Source organism: Camelina sativa, chromosome 17 (assembly GCF_030686135.1).
Source record: "Camelina sativa cultivar CO46 ecotype springtype chromosome 17, ASM3068613v1".
NCBI lineage: Eukaryota > Viridiplantae > Streptophyta > Magnoliopsida > Brassicales > Brassicaceae > Camelina > Camelina sativa.
The window spans coordinates 22518660-22534201 of record NC_141896.1 but is presented as its reverse complement, the minus strand read 5'-3'; the positions used below and the strand labels follow the sequence as shown (position 1 = coordinate 22534201).

Sequence of the window (15542 nt, the reverse complement as noted above, 5' to 3'; positions counted from 1 at the left end):
AGCTGGCCACTCAGCGGGTGAAGACACCATCTTCACTAAATCAGAGCAGTCGGTGAGGAAAACCACTGATTGATTATCCGCTCCAATCATACAGCGCATAGCCCAAATAAGGGCCTCAACCTCAGCATGAAGAGGAGATAGACTACGGCGATGGTTAGCAGCACCTTTAGTAGGGGCCTCACCCCAGGGCGAAATACAGAACCATCCTCTACCCGCATAACAATCTGTTGCTTTCCAAGAGCCATCTACAAAACACATATAGCTCGATGGAGATCTAGGTAATCCTAAACCTCCACTGGCATTATGTCCCTGCACCCCCGGGGTCTCCGGGGGGCATACCATATCATCCATTTGGGCCAATGCCCAGGCTCTTGCCTCATCCTCTGCTAAACGCAAGATAGCTAGGGGATTAGAGTCGAGATTACTAAAGAGTTTATCATTACGCGCTTTCCAGATATACCATAGAATCCAAGGGAAAAATTCATAGTCCGGAATTTTGTTAAACCGCCAAAAAAGAAAGTCCAGGTTTGTGAACACTGATTCCGAAGGAAATGAGCCCGGGCCCGTCGGAAAGCGCGACAAGGCCCAGACTTGCCGAGCAGGTGGACAAGTAAAGAGAGTATGATTTATCGTCTCCTCTTGAAAACCACACAGACCACACGTAGCATCACAGCTCATACCACGTTTGCGGAGGTTCGCCGTAACCGCAACACAACCAGAAAGCACTTGCCACATGAAATGACGGAGCTTTGGTGGGCATTTGATTTTCCAAACGAAAGCCTGCAGTGGCACTATATCGGGTCCAAAGACCTTCGACCCAGAAGATGTCATTTTACTGGAGCGAAGGGCATGATATCCTGACTTAACCGAATATTTACCAGACTTAGTAAAGTGCCAGCCCAAGAGATCTGGGGCATCCGATTGTCGTAACGGCAAGGCAGAAATTATAGCAACATCTTCCGGTACAAAAGTAGCCGTAAGTTGAGCCATATCCCAGGAATTGGAATTCCTGTTAATAAATTTTGTAACTCTGAGCAAGGGATCAAAAGGTAACCCTGTGCTTAGTGCTGGTCTCGGGGATTGAGCAGGTATCCATGGGTCAGTCCATACAGAGATGGAATCACCAGATCCTACCCGTTTAATAAGTCCTTTATTAACCAGAGAGCGAGCAGAAATCATACTCCGCCACCCGTAGGATGGAGAGTAAGATTTTATTGGATCCAAAGGATCGGAGTGTCGGTAATAACGTCCTTTAAAAACTCGTGCAAAAAGTGAATCCGGTACCGTGATCAACCGCCATAGCTGTTTTGCCAACAGGGCGGTGTTATAATCATCCAAACAACGAAAACCAAGACCCCCTATATCTTTACCATGACAAAGTTTATCCCAGGCCACCCAATGTAACCCGCGTGATTGATCAGACGAGCTCCACCAAAAATTGGAGATCGCGCTAGTCAATTTCCTCGTAACCGTCTTTGGCAGCCGGAAGCATGACATTACAAAGGTAGGAACAGCCGTAGCAACGGATTTGATCATTACCTCTTTACCGCCCTTGGACAAAAGTCTTGCTGGCCACCCGCTTGCCCGAGCCTGAAGCTTGTCCTGTACAAACGAAAAAATTTTCATCTTAGCACCCCCTAAGCTTTCCGGGATACCTAGGTAGGAACCCATCCCACCTAGGTTCGTGATACCTAAGACCCCTTTCAACTCCTCCCGTAGATCAGTAACCACCGTATGTCCAAATTGAACCGAGGATTTCTGAAAATTTATTTGTTGACCTGAGACCCTTTCATACTTCCTAAGAATCTCCAGAACCACCTCACACTGTTCTTTTGTAGCTCGACAGAAAAACAGGCTGTCATCCGCGAATAAAAGATGGGATATGGCGGGACTGGCAGTCGAAACCTTAATCCCAGTAAGTAACTTCATACGTTCTGCCTTACGGAAATGAGCAATAAGTACCTCCGTGCAGAGAATAAAAAGGTAGGGGGACAACGGGTCCCCCTGACGCAATCCCCTACACGGAATAATAGAACCGTAAGCCTGACCATTAATCAATACCTTATACTGGACCGACCGAACACAAAACATTATCCATGATATCCATTTATCACAGAAACCAAATTGCCGGAGCATATGTTCAACAAAAGACCACTCCACCCGGTCATAGGCCTTACTCATATCCGTTTTGATAGCCATAAACTTGCCCTTGCAAGACGGGTTTGTCCGCAGGCCATGGAACATCTCCTGAGCAATCAAGATATTATCAGAAATTAAGCGGCCCGCAACAAATGCTGATTGTGTTTCCAAAATCAGGGATGGTAAAATGGTGCGGAGGCGCTGACACAGAACCTTGGATATAATCTTATAACCAACATTACATAGGCTTATGGGCCTTAATTCCGTCATCCTCGTCGGTTTATCCACTTTTGGAATAAGACAGATATTAGTCATATTCAGTCTGTTGTCAAATTCCCCATTCCTCATGAAAGAATTAACCAGTAAAACCAGATCAGATTTAACCGTAGCCCATGCTTTCTGGTAGAAAAGGGCAGTCATACCATCAGGTCCCGGGGCCTTATCCGGATGCATCATAAAAAGTGCTTGTTTAACTTCCTGTTCAGTAACCTCACGTGTCAAAAAATCATTTGTCGCGGGAGTAATTGAGGAAGGAACTTCCTCTAACATGTCCTGAAAATCCGATGGATCCGATGAGGTAAATAACTCCTAAAAATAAGATTCCGCAATATTTTGGACACCACTCTCCTCCGTCGTCCAAACACCCTGCTGGTCATGAAGACCCACAATACGATTCTGAGCTCTCCGTTGCTTCGTTTGAGCATGAAAGTACCCGGTATTATGATCCCTAAGTTTCATCCACCGGCTTCTACTTTTCTGATACCAATACACTTCCTCATCCCTGTACGCCTCCCGCAATTTCCAAGTGAGTTCCGCAAGTTCATCCACCGTAGTGGCATCATTTTCCTGTGCTGCCGCTAATTTAGCTTTTAGATCCTCAATTGTCTCTCTCCCATAAGGTACTTGTGCCTTTCTCCAACGAGAGATCGCCCTCCGACATGTGGTAATCTTATCTATCAAAGTGGGAGTAGCAGACTTATTTGTGTCCCACCCGTCAGCTATTACATCATAAAAACCTTCTTTATCAAGCCAACGTCTATCAAAACGAAAACCGCTTCGCCCCCTATGTACCTTATCTTCAATAACCGCAATTATGGGTTTGTGATCCGATGCAATCATTGTTAAGTATTCGGTAAAAGAATCCTTAAACATATCATGCCATTCCTCATTGGCGAGGGCCCGATCTAACCGGCATCGTATTGGTTTCTTGTCGCGCCATCCGCGCCACGAAAGATTATCCCCAAGAGAAGGGAATTCTAGGAGACCGCAATGTCGAATCATGGTGTTAAAAGGTACAAATGAAGAAGCATGTCGCAATTTGCCACCTCTCTTCTCATGATTTCCTTTTAGTTCATTAAAATCTCCAATTAAAAACCAAGGGGAATCCCTGTTTAAACCAATCCGTGTTAACCGTTCCCAAACCAGCTCCCGGTTCTTGGGAACCGGATCACCATAAACAAAAGTAAGATAAATTAATTTCCCTTTGTACAATAACTCAACATCAATTAGTCTGTTTGAAGCAGATAAAATTGAAACATTATTAATTTTATTCTTATTATTATTATAAAAAAGTGCAAGACCCCCACTACAACCAATGGGTTCAACCGTTTTTAAATCAGAAAAACCAAAATGACCAACAAAAGGTTCTAAAACAGAAAAAGATTGCCTTGTCTCAGAAAGAAACAAAAACTCTGGCCTGTGCTTCCCCCACAAATCCCTGAGATAGCCAATAGTTGCTTTATTCCCTAACCCTTGACAATTCCAGCTTAAAATCCTCATTTATGATTCTGTGGTTTTGGTGGCTTGTGCCCACCCCCTGCTCCCTTCTCCGCTTCCGGGTTCTTCGGGTTAGGCCCCTCACTGCCTGAATCGTTAGACTTAGGTGCAGGCCGCTTCTTTGGTGTTGCACGCAAGTAAACGTTGAGCTTCTTTGAAGCAGTTCCTTTGAGAGCCAATCCTTTTTGCTTACGCCCTTTATCCCCCACCGTAGTTGAGGACGAAGAGGTTTCAGAGGGCACCGAGGTAATCTTCCCCGCCTTCAGCCAAATCGTCTCCTAAAATATCTGAATCCGCACCTGGGCCATCAAATGGGGGGTTGGAACCTTCCCCAATCAGACCACCCGCCTTCAGAACTGGAGAATCCGATGTTTCACTAGCTACCGGAGCAACCACCTGATCCATAAGACCAGAAGAAGCAGTCCCCATGGCAGGATTGATCTTGTGACCCAAATCCATCCCCACATCAACGTGCAGCAAAGGTTCACCCTCCTTTGTACCGAGACCCGGGAACGCAGAAACCTCCGAAGCAATTGGCAATGGTGCCTGTTCGGAATCTCCAGTCCCACCCTGTAGGCCCGTCGACCCTGCAGTAACCGCTCCACCATGTTCAGCCTGCAAGACCGGATTCTGATGCACAGCCACATCCACACTAGACTCTTGAAACAGCGGTCTCCGAACCCTCTTCGGTGCCTGAGGGCGAACACCAATTTCTTGAGCTAATTGGTTCTGCTCAGGTACAATATTTTGTACAATATTTTGTTAACGTCATATATTTAATTAATCTAAGCAGTTTGCAAGGTCATATATATATATATTGATATAATGAATAAGAAAGTACGGATAAGAGTTCAAAACTTGACATTGGCTTTAAAGTCAAAAACTTCTTTTAGCTAGCTATTCGAGCAAAGCAACGATTTCTAAAATAATCCAACAGAGAGTATTTATAATATTTTAGGATCACTATTACAAAAATTTTTTTTTCAAGAATATTAATATTAATTAGTTAGGGATTTAAGTTTTTTTTTTATTAATAGTATATATTTACTACAGACTTTATTATATGTTTTAATTTGTAATAAAACTAGCTACTGACTTATATATATATATATATATAGATATATTCTATTCTAAAGTGTTCTTGATGGTTTTGGTCTAAAAATGGCTTAGATTACTAGAAACGAGTGAGAGAAGAGTTGCCGTTAGAGTTATTGCGGAGAGGATAAAAAAACAGTGAGACTATTTATTTGACAAAAGTCATAGAACGTGCAATTAAACGCTGATCAATGTTATTGTGAACGTTTGTATTGTGTACAAATGTAGTAAATAGCAATGCTGCCAATTTGTGTACGTCCACAATGTATATATTAAATGTAAAGTTTGGATACTTCCAAATTTTATTAACTTCAATGAAAACGTAATTTTGAGTGATGGACGTGACAAGCAGTATAGTACTGATATTAGTAAATGTGTCGCTACGGGCGACAAATATTAATGCGCATAGATGACTAACAGCCAGATCCTTAAACAATCAAATTGTTTATCTAACGCTCGCATGTTTTCGTAAGTATGGGAATGACTAAATGATAAATGCACACATGACACATCTAACAACGTCAAGAGACTTGTCGACTATATTGGTTTGTTTTAATGTTATTGTCGTCTCATTGTTTAAGATAAATCCACATCAATACATCATTCATGTACACATGTAAATTTAATTGAACATTAAAAATATGATTAAACATTACTTTATTATTTGATAAGTGTAATAAGTCGTTTCAAATATTTGAAAAGAATTATCATTAAAATAAAAATAAATACTAACTAAAAATATAAAATATAAAAGGAAAAGATCAGTTTCGATTAGAAAATGATAATACCAGCAAAAATAAAAATGATATAATCATCCATCAAGTCACCTATTACCAAGTCATGACCAGTTTGAAAATCTGTTAAAAAGGAAAAGATCAATTTCAAATCATGGGCAAATGTACTTTCTTATGTCTCCCCTTTTCCTTTTAAGTGTTAAAACAATGTTTAATTTGAACAGAAATATTTGAAAGCAAATTAGGCTATTGTATGATATTATTTTACAAATTTTAAGGTTTTATTAGAAGTAAAGAGTGAAAAAAGTTCGTAATCGGGTGAGCACAACCAAGGAGGGTGGAGGTCCTACTATTCAGATGTGGTTTGCAGCAAGACTTAACTAGGATTGCTATTTAAATTTATGTCTCAAAACATTAAAACAAGCTTTGTAACAAGTTTATTTTTTCTTTGAATATAATTTAACATTATGTAGTCAATATATAAAAGCTAGTAACGTCGCAGAGACACTTAGTTAGAAGCCAATGATCCCATACCAAACAAAACAGCAACTTAACTTTCCGGACCTTAACATGACTACATGGAAAATACAGCAAGTGTTTCGAAACACCAGAACAGCAGCACCAATCAAATTATTACTATATTTTTCTGCTATATATTTATTATAAACGTCTTCCTACATGGAAAAAGACGACCTTTTTCATTCAAAAACTATATAATCGATTGAATCGAACAAAGTTTTCAAAACGTAATTTGTGATCACTTAATATATAGAGTTTATAGTCCGATGTAATAATTTTGGTTATGAAAATTAATTACTAAAAAAAAGTTAAGCAGTTACTAAATGAGTAATGAATAGTATAGTCCTACGTTAGAAAAGGTAAAAGCGTCATCAGGTGATCTTCTTTATCTTCCAATTCCTTTCCCTATTTCCCAGGTTTCCCTTAATCCTTTTCCTTTAATTTGTTTCCCCCATTCGATTTTTGTTTGAATTTACTACTAGTAGTACTTAAAAGAAAAACATACTTTACTATATAAGCAAAAAAAATTTGTCAAAATGAAATCATTTCCAAGTGAAAATGTTATTCATGCTACAACCAAAAAAATAATACTAATAGATCTAAGCCTTAGAAATAAAATCGTGTCTGTACATATTTGAGCGTGTACCTTCGAAGAAAGAACAAAATTTATTTGAGAGGTGTAGGAATTTTGTTGCCACCACCAATAACCAAAATCAGAAAAAAAGAATTTTAATTTCAAAATTACAACTCTGGAAAACTTTTTGTCTCCTCCATAATTTGCAACAAAAAACATTTAGGCTGGCCCGTATAAACTTGCCGAATCTACACTTTAGATTACATGCATTACACAAGTAGCAACGATGGGTTCATCATGTTTTGATTTAAAATAAAACTTTTGAACTTTGTTTTTTCTATTTGTTCGGTACTAGTACTTCGAATCTCGATAGCGTTAGAACTTAGAACAGCTGCATTTTTGATCAAAAAAAAAAAAAAAAAAAAAAGAACAACTGCATCAGACCGACTGGTCAAGACTCGGGCCAAACTATATTATTATCTTACATTTCAAACCAGAATTCCTCAGTTTAGAAAGGCGCCACAATTTGCCGAAGAAAATCTTGATTCACATGTCTGCAACGGACCAGAGATAAGCCTCTATTTCTGTTGCTTTCTTCTCATTGGTCTTCTGAATCATTCGCTTCTCAGTTCCTGATACCATTACACCATACAAAAATAACAGATGAGACAACTAATCTTCTAATGGAATGTTTGAATGTGAATAATGAAAACAAAGCTATCAGAGGAACTTACCGTTACTACGGTCGACCCCATCCCAGTGTCTACCCGGTTTAATTCCATACCGGTTTGTAGCAGCTTCTAGTCCTCTCGTCAACCAACTATGTTTAGGCACAGTTTGTGGTATAATGAACCCAGATTCTTTCATCTTCTCATCGTCTCCTAGATCCACAAGAGTTGTCTCATGCCGCTTTTTCTGCCATATACAAAATTGGTAATACATTAGGATGATACTTTCTATGACAAGGCAATCTTGGTTACTCATAATCATATAGGTATGTAGTAAGCAGAAGTATTATCAATACCTTGACCAAATGAGCCATTGGATCTCCCCATCTAACTCTTTCCTTCATCATTTGATCAAGCTCGGGATCATCCCTGAAACGACAGATAAAAAACCGTTTAGATAAACAACCAAGTACACAACAGCTCAACCTCGAACTCAAGAAGAAGAACCAATAAAATACCTTGTCCGAGCAAATGGCTTCTCCTTCTCAAGCTCAAGTTCCTGTAGTCTAGCTTCAGCTTCACGCTTCTGAGCTAAACCTTTGCCCCATTCCAGTTTTATCTCCTACAAGAATTAGGCAATTACATTGGTAACTCTATTTGTCTCGGATTTAGATTACAATATATGTTTTCAGGAGTAACGAACAAACAGTACCTTTGGCTTCTCAATTACTTTTTTTTGCTTGGATTTAAGATATTCCTCCTTTGTTATACGCTTCCCTGCAATATTCAAGAAGCATCAGGGAGTTAGGCATGAGATTATGGATTTATGCTACAGCTTATAATGACTAAAGATCTATAGTCCACCTGTGATCTTGTCACGGAACACTGCTTCTGCATTTTGACCAGTTAGCTCGGAATCCATATTTTTAAACCTGCACAGGAGTATAATTTGTCAGAAAAATAGCAGCCTAAATTGTGCAGGCGAGAATCTTAAATCATCGTTACTGAAGACTGGTCTCTTTATGAATTCCCTATTACAAGACACAGAAAGACAAAATCTTAGCAACTTAGGAAGAAGTAGGCAACATCAAACTTCAGAAAACAGGAAACCACTCTTGCCCGATACTATTGAAACAACCCTGATGCTTATCACTTAAACACAGTCTAATAAAGCTTATTCTACTTTCTGATAATTACCTCAATTGTTCATCCTCCTTTTTCTTTCGATATTCACTTCCAATGTCTTTGCCACTAATCAATCCGGTCTTTCGTTGCTCCTTAGCTGTTTGAGGAGGTGGTGATTCTCTGCGTGGTCTCCTTGGAGGAGAGCTATCAATATTGGAATTCCTGGACAGATTATCAGAAGAACGTCGAGAATCCGCAGTTTTTCTTTGAGGAGAAAGATCTGAGTCTCGAGAAGCCTTATTCCTGCGGGGAGGAGATAAATCAGCATTTGCGGCAATAGATTTTGCAGGCCTTCTACCCGGCTCAGGTGATGGAGAATGATATCGTCTTCTTCGTGGAGGAGAAAGGTCATTGCTCTCCTTTTTTACATCTGCGACAGGTGAACCATGTAAATCCCTTTTCCTGCGAGGCGGAGATAAATCATCATCCAACTCAACAGAATCAGAACGCCTTCTACTAGATCCACGTGATGGAGAATGAACCTGTCTCCTGCGAGGAGGAGATAGATCTTCACTCATATTTTTGGGCATTTTGTCGTCAGGTTCAGGAGAAGGCGAGTCATTCCTAGCTTTTCTTTTGCGAGGTGGTGACGTATCAGAATCATGTTTTCTGTTAGGCTCAGGTGAAGGCGTATTGTGACGTTTTCTCCGACGTGGTGGTGAAATATCTGTTTCAGCTCTATCCGCAGTCGCGCGTCTAGGCTCAGGCTCAGGAGAGGGCGAGTCATAACGAGTTCTTGGTCTACGTGGAGGAGAAATATCAGATGTTGTGTCTTCACGGCTTGGAGGTAATGCCACCCACCCACTCCCATCCTCAGCAATGGCATTATGAGCACGCCTTGCCTTAATTTCCTCCAACCTCCTCATTCTCTTAACTTCAATGTCTTCATCAACCACAGGTTTTTCCTCTTCACGGAACAAAACAAACATGTCAGTTTAAATTGTTATTAGATCATAGAAGTGAAAGCATTGCAGGAAACAAGAAACCGTAAAAAGAAAAATTTACCTGCTGAATCATTTTCGCTTTCATCCTCTTCAGGATCAACCTGCTTCTGCCAAACAGGATCTTCATCCACAACTAAAACACCTTTAGCTTCAGGTTTAGCTGGCTTCTTCTTCTGCTTCTTCTTCTTCTTCTTCTTCTTTTCTACAACATCACTACATTCATACTTCTTCAAGTAATCTTTTAAAGATTTGCCTCCTGCTCTTGCAGCAGCCATCTTTGAAATTATTTGAAGCCTAATTACCAATGAGAAACACAGAAAACTTCAGTCAAACATAACATCTAGATAAACATATATATATATATATATATATATTCAATTCAGAAACCAGAGGCCCAAGCAGGAATCGAAAATTTGACAGATGAATAAACAATGCCAACCTTTCATCATCTTTAGAAAAACAAATTAAACCAAATCGGAAACAACAATTAGTTGCAACACTCGAATAAGCATCAATCAATCAAGCCCTAGGTTATCATGATCTAGCACAACAACATGAGACTGAATCGAGAAACAACAAAACAATGCTAATCGTCATCAAGTTTCATAAATTCACAAATCGAGAAGCTAAACTAAACCGTTGCATCTACTCAGAAGCGATTCCAAATAACCAAGAAAGGGACACGAAGAAGGCACACATACACATACATAGAATCGTACAATTACCAACCTGATCGGAAAACTAACGACGGGGATGACGGAAAAAGTATCGGAAGAACCAAACGCGAAAGGTTGAAGATAGATGATAGGATAACTCGGGGGAGAGATCTTTTAGGGCTTTGGATCCCAAAATCCCCTGGAGACGAAGTTATGGCGGAAATTGAAATTCGAAGCAATTAATAGGGATGATTTTGTAATTTCCACAAATAAGGAGCTAAACAGGGGCATTTTAGTCTTTGAGTAAAATTGCTGAGTTCGGTCGGTCTTTAAAAAGCCCTTTTCTGTCTCTGTAACTAAACCACAAAACTCAGAACCAATTAGGGTTTTATTCTTCTTCTTCCGTCACTCTTTTTTATATTCAGTCCGCCGCCACTTTTTTTGTTCCACTTTAAAAGCGCTCCATCGAGTTAATGGCGGTATCGTACAATGCATTAGCTCAGTCTTTATATACGAGAAGTAGCTGCTTCATCCCGATCAAATATACTAAGCAGAGAAGCAGATCCAGTGTCGTGTTCGCGTCTAATGATAATAAAAACATTGCTCTTCAAGCTAAGGTAAACTAGTGAATAAATAATTTTCTGTATATTCTGAACTTTATGATCTGTAATGGAATCGTGCTAAGCTTAAATTATATCTAGAACTAGTTGGATTAGAGGTTGGATTGAACATTGAACCAGACATTGTCAGGTGCTTACTGTTTGACATATGAGTAACTACTGTTACATGTCGGGTAGATAAAATAGAGAGAAAAGAAAATCTTTTTTGATGGTTTCCAGTTTTTTAGGTTTGGATATTCTCTTTTAAGATGCTCATCGTTTGCTTAGTTGTCTGCATTTGGTGATGACTCGAGCTACATCTGTTCTATCACATTTTATTAAAAAGCACTGAGAAAGTAGTTTAGTTCGATGGACTTATGTTAAGTTTAGAGAACAGTTCAGTTTGTTATTACGATTGGTCTTTGTGTTAATGTTTCTTGTATAATGTAAAGTTGGGATCTTTTGTTGCCAGAGATGGTCAGGTTCCTACCTTTTGACATGTGGGTTTGGACTGTTACATCTCTGGTAAAGAAAAGAGAGAGAATGAAAGGCTTTTTGATGGTTTCCATCTTTTGGTCGGGATTTCTCTTTCAAGGTGCTCATCGTTTGCTTGGTCATCTTTGTTCCGTGATGATTTGAGCTACATCTGTTCATCACATTTGATATCTGTACAAGGAAAACGTCTTGTTTTTGGGGTCTCACGTTTAGGAGTAATGCTGCATTGATCTGTTAATGAACTTTATATTCATGTGCTTACTTTTAATTTGTTGTTGTTTTTTGTTAGTCTATTTGTATTATATCCTGTATCGTTGAGATTTGGCCAGAGATGGTCAGGTTCCTACTCTTTGACAAGTGAGTTGGAACTGTTACATCTCTGGTAAAGAAAACAGAGAGAAGGAAGGGCTTTTTGATGGTTTCCATCTTTTTGTCTGAAATTCTCTCTGAAGGTGTTCATCGTTTGCTTGGTCGTCTAAATCTGTGATGGCGTGGGCTACATCTGTCCTCCACAACTGAATAAATAATAATCTCCATTGAGACATTTCTCTTTTAGCTTCCCATTCTAGTCCGATAATGCATTTACTGTTCATCATATTAGAAATTAACATTTATATTTCTGTATTGTTAAATGTTGCAATTGTGATCTTTCTATTACTGTCTCAACAAGCATCGTGTGTGCTGTTGTTCTAGTCCCTGGTATTTATCATGGTTTCTGTTGTTTTCTTGGGTTAGGTAGATAACTTGTTGGACAGCATTAAATGGGATGACAAAGGATTAGCTGTGGCAATAGCACAAAATGTTGACACGGGAGCTGTACTAATGCAAGGCTTTGTTAATAGGGAGGCCCTATCCACAACCATCAGTTCTCGGAAAGCTACATTCTTTAGTCGATCAAGATCAACCTTATGGACCAAGGGAGAGACATCCAATAACTTCATCAATATACGCGACGTGTATATTGATTGCGATCGAGATTCGGTATGTTTGCATTGACCACAGTTACGAATCAATAGCGTTATTCTTCATAAACTCATTGGTTTATATTTTCTCAGATTATTTACCTTGGAACGCCTGATGGACCTACCTGTCACACAGGAGAAGAGACTTGCTACTACACATCTGTTTTCGATCAGTTAAACAATGATGAGGTTTGTCTCTGTGGAGTTTTGTTTATTTACCTTTTCATGTGACAAGAGATTAATAGAAATCTGAATGAAATCAACAACTTCCTGACTGCATCACAGGCTTCAGGAAACAAGCTAGCTTTAACAACATTGTATTCGCTAGAATCAATCATTTCCAAGCGGAAAGAAGAATCAACAGTTCCTCAAGAAGGTAAACCGTCATGGACTCGACGGTTATTGACTGATGACGCTCTGCTTTGCTCAAAGATCAGGTATTTTGTCGGTTATCTGCTATTGAATATGAGCTGTAGATCCTTGTGAATCTTATTGGGATCTTTGTCTCAGGGAAGAAGCTGATGAGTTATGCAGAACACTGGAGGATAATGAGGAAGTTTCAAGAACACCATCGGAGATGGCTGATGTGTTATACCACGCAATGGTGCTTCTATCTAAAAGGGATGTGAAGATGGAAGATGTTTTTGCAGTTCTTAGGAAACGCTTCTCTCAATCTGGAATCGAGGAGAAGCAAAACCGTACAAAGTGACTGTTTCTTTTCGATTGACCGTTTACATGTATTTGCTAGAATTTTTTAAGCTACACTGGTCATTGTGAAATTTTGTATTGTATGATTAGATATTTTTTTGTTATAAAAGAAATAAATGGTTCGTTTACTCATTTAACTACTGAATCTGGCAACATATTACTATGTGGGTTTCACTTTATGTCATAGAGAAACACTATGATTACCAGTTTTGAAACTGCCATAGAGAAACACTAGGATTAACATTCAATGTCCAACATGATAACCAGTTTTAAAACTTTGATACAGTGGACGAAAACCATAGCTTTTTCTGGCAAACCAGAATCTTCTCGCTTTTGACTGCATACTCAGACTCCTCTCTCCTGCAACTCCACCTCATCCCCTTGGCTAATGTTGTGATTGCATCCATGAAATAACTCGATTCTCGGATTATAACATATCCACTCGGTCGCAAGATCCTGTCCATCTCTAGCAAAACATACTTCGTCTCACACCTGTTCACATTATTACCATATGGTTCAAGAAACACTTCAATACCAAATAGCCAAATCGTAACAACTCAAACTTAAACCATACCAGATTGAACAATATTAAATTTTGTGCATAGGAGCATCAATCAAAAACTCTGTGCCTTCATATTCAAAAACAAGAGCACTAGCTTCCGTTTCATAACATCCTCAAGATATTAGAACTGTGGTCTTGTTAGACAGAACAAATTGCTAACCAGGTAGGATAGACTCATATACACTTAACCGTCACTTGCAAAACTGTGGTCTTGCAAACAATACAAGTAAAACTGTGGTCTTAGCAGTTCTATTTTCAAGTTGCAAAACTGTGGTAAGTTAAACCAGAGTTTTGCCACCTCTTGGACAAAGAACTATTTCTAAGAATATCATCTGTCCGAAGCCGCAACAAGAGCATCTGACATAATAGTGTCAGGTAACTTGCTTATCCAATCCTCTTCTATTCTTGCACTACAATTTTTGCATTCATCCGCATAATGCTTCTCTTTCGAAAAGCTCTTCCTCCATTACATCCATTCGTAAAATTGAACAGAATATTTCACAGAAACAAGGTTCCATTATATTACTCAATTAGTTTACTTGTCTGCATCAATTATGGACATTTAACATTCAATGTCTATTGCATAAAAACCCTAATATAGTTAGTTTGATCAAACTCAAATTTAACACTCAGAAAGAAAAAAAAAGTAGAAGAAGCCAAAGACTATGTTAGAAACTTGAGAGAAAAATACATTCATACAATTGGCAAAACATACAATTCAAAGGATGATACAAAAATTCATAACAAACCCTAAATATATCTAAATCGGCCACAAGAAGTTAAACTCATAATCTAACTTCGCATCAGAGGAGGAAACACCATGGGAATGGGAAGATCAAAGTTGTTACTTGTTAGAAACGACCCTTGTGCCCCAAGTGAAGCCGAACTCGTCGATGGGTCAAAGCTAGAAACAGAGTCAGGGAGTTGATAGAAGCTACCGTTGTCATGGTTATAGAGAAAGACTGAAACTTTGCCCTGATGTTGTTGACTCAATGATAGGTCTTGCTCTGTTCCGCTCATCAATGATGGATCTGGTGTGAAGAAGCCGGCGGAAGAGTTCTGATCGGGTTTCGTCTGGTTCTGTAACACCCGAAGAAGCTGATCTTGTAACACCGGTAGAGAACTCTCTAACGAAGCCTCCATCTCGAAAAGTTTCTCAGAGAATCTCTTGTCATTGATATCTAAAGATGTCATCTTGTCTTTGAGGCCGGTCTTCTTATTAAGAAACTGAGAAAGGTTTGTGCTTTTCTTGCGTCTCTCGCTATCGTTGAGTTTGCTGTATCTCTCTGCCATGTTTCGAACCTTGGATTGATCTTCCGGCCATGTCCCGACGAGTTCTCCGTCACGGTTGTAGTATATAACACAGACTTCGACATCACAAAGGATGGAAAGCTCGGATGCTTTCTTATACATGGTCTGTTCTCTCGACGCAAGATTTGTTGTCTTAGGTTGTTTCTTGAAACTTTTTGTGTTTCTCACGGACAACAATCTCCTTGTCTTTTCCTTCGTCAACATTGTAGAAGAAGCTTTGTTTACAGAGAGAGAGAAAAAAGAACGAAGCTTTTAGTTTTTGACAAAGAGAGAATAAAAACACTCTTTGAGAATTAGGTAGGGTAAAACAAACACGGTTCAGGTTATTATATAGAATTCGATTTCTAAATATTTACTTAATTATAATTTCAATAGAATTAGATTTCCATATTTGACGTTTAATTTCCTTTTTGTTTTTCTGAAGGGTATCTTCTCTTCATTAAATGATGATATGATATGATACGCATTTATTAATCTAACCGTTGTAATTGTGATTTTCCTTTTCTCGTTTGTTTCCACTTTACTATATCAATCTAAACCGCGTTGTAGTATATATATATATATATATATATATATCAGTCTCTTCTATATATAATTAATCACAGAAAACAAAAC

The 15542-nt window shown here is 38.9% G+C and overlaps 2 protein-coding genes, 1 long non-coding RNA gene and 1 pseudogene across 7 annotated transcripts; 1 reads left to right on the top strand and 3 right to left on the bottom strand.

Moving 5' to 3' along the window:
- Nucleotides 1–7124: 7124 nt before the first annotated feature.
- Nucleotides 7125–10534, bottom strand: LOC104757555 (uncharacterized). 3 transcript variants are annotated; one of them, XR_015587405.1, is made up of 9 exons: nt 10364–10531; nt 9696–9928; nt 8703–9597; nt 8370–8536; nt 8218–8282; nt 8024–8127; nt 7862–7934; nt 7572–7752; nt 7125–7469 (listed from the first exon to the last, which is right to left on the bottom strand). XR_015587405.1 is itself a non-coding variant. In XM_010480307.3 (9 exons), the coding sequence occupies exons 2-9, from the start codon at nt 9907–9909 to the stop codon at nt 7384–7386; spliced, it is 1686 nt and encodes a 561-aa protein (XP_010478609.2). In that variant the 5' UTR covers nt 9910–9928; nt 10364–10534; the 3' UTR covers nt 7125–7383. The 3 variants fall into 3 exon arrangements, 2 of the variants coding, with proteins under 2 accessions (XP_010478609.2, XP_087352478.1); XM_010480307.3 differs by having other exon boundaries at nt 8370–8437; nt 10364–10534; XM_087496352.1 differs by lacking the exons at nt 9696–9928; nt 10364–10531 and having other exon boundaries at nt 8703–8841.
- A 111-nt stretch (nt 10535–10645) lies between these two features.
- Nucleotides 10646–13186, top strand: LOC147924197 (histidine biosynthesis bifunctional protein hisIE, chloroplastic). Of its 2 annotated transcripts, none has more exons than XM_087496353.1 (5): nt 10646–10907; nt 12120–12365; nt 12440–12535; nt 12632–12783; nt 12857–13186. In XM_087496353.1, exons 1-5 carry the CDS (start codon nt 10764–10766, stop codon nt 13053–13055), a joined length of 837 nt encoding a protein of 278 aa, XP_087352479.1. In that variant the 5' UTR covers nt 10646–10763; the 3' UTR covers nt 13056–13186. The 2 variants fall into 2 exon arrangements, with proteins under 2 accessions (XP_087352479.1, XP_087352480.1); XM_087496354.1 differs by having other exon boundaries at nt 10649–10907; nt 12124–12365.
- LOC147924196 (uncharacterized) lies at nt 13051–13760 on the bottom strand. Its single transcript, XR_015587407.1, has 2 exons — nt 13629–13760; nt 13051–13546 (listed from the first exon to the last, which is right to left on the bottom strand). It is a non-coding gene; the product is annotated as an uncharacterized LOC147924196 (long non-coding RNA).
- A 503-nt stretch (nt 13761–14263) lies between these two features.
- On the bottom strand, nt 14264–15193 carry LOC147924195 (agamous-like MADS-box protein AGL53 pseudogene; annotated as a pseudogene). The gene has a single exon (XR_015587406.1). The product of XR_015587406.1 is annotated as an agamous-like MADS-box protein AGL53 pseudogene (transcript).
- Between the last annotated feature and the right edge of the window lie 349 nt (nt 15194–15542).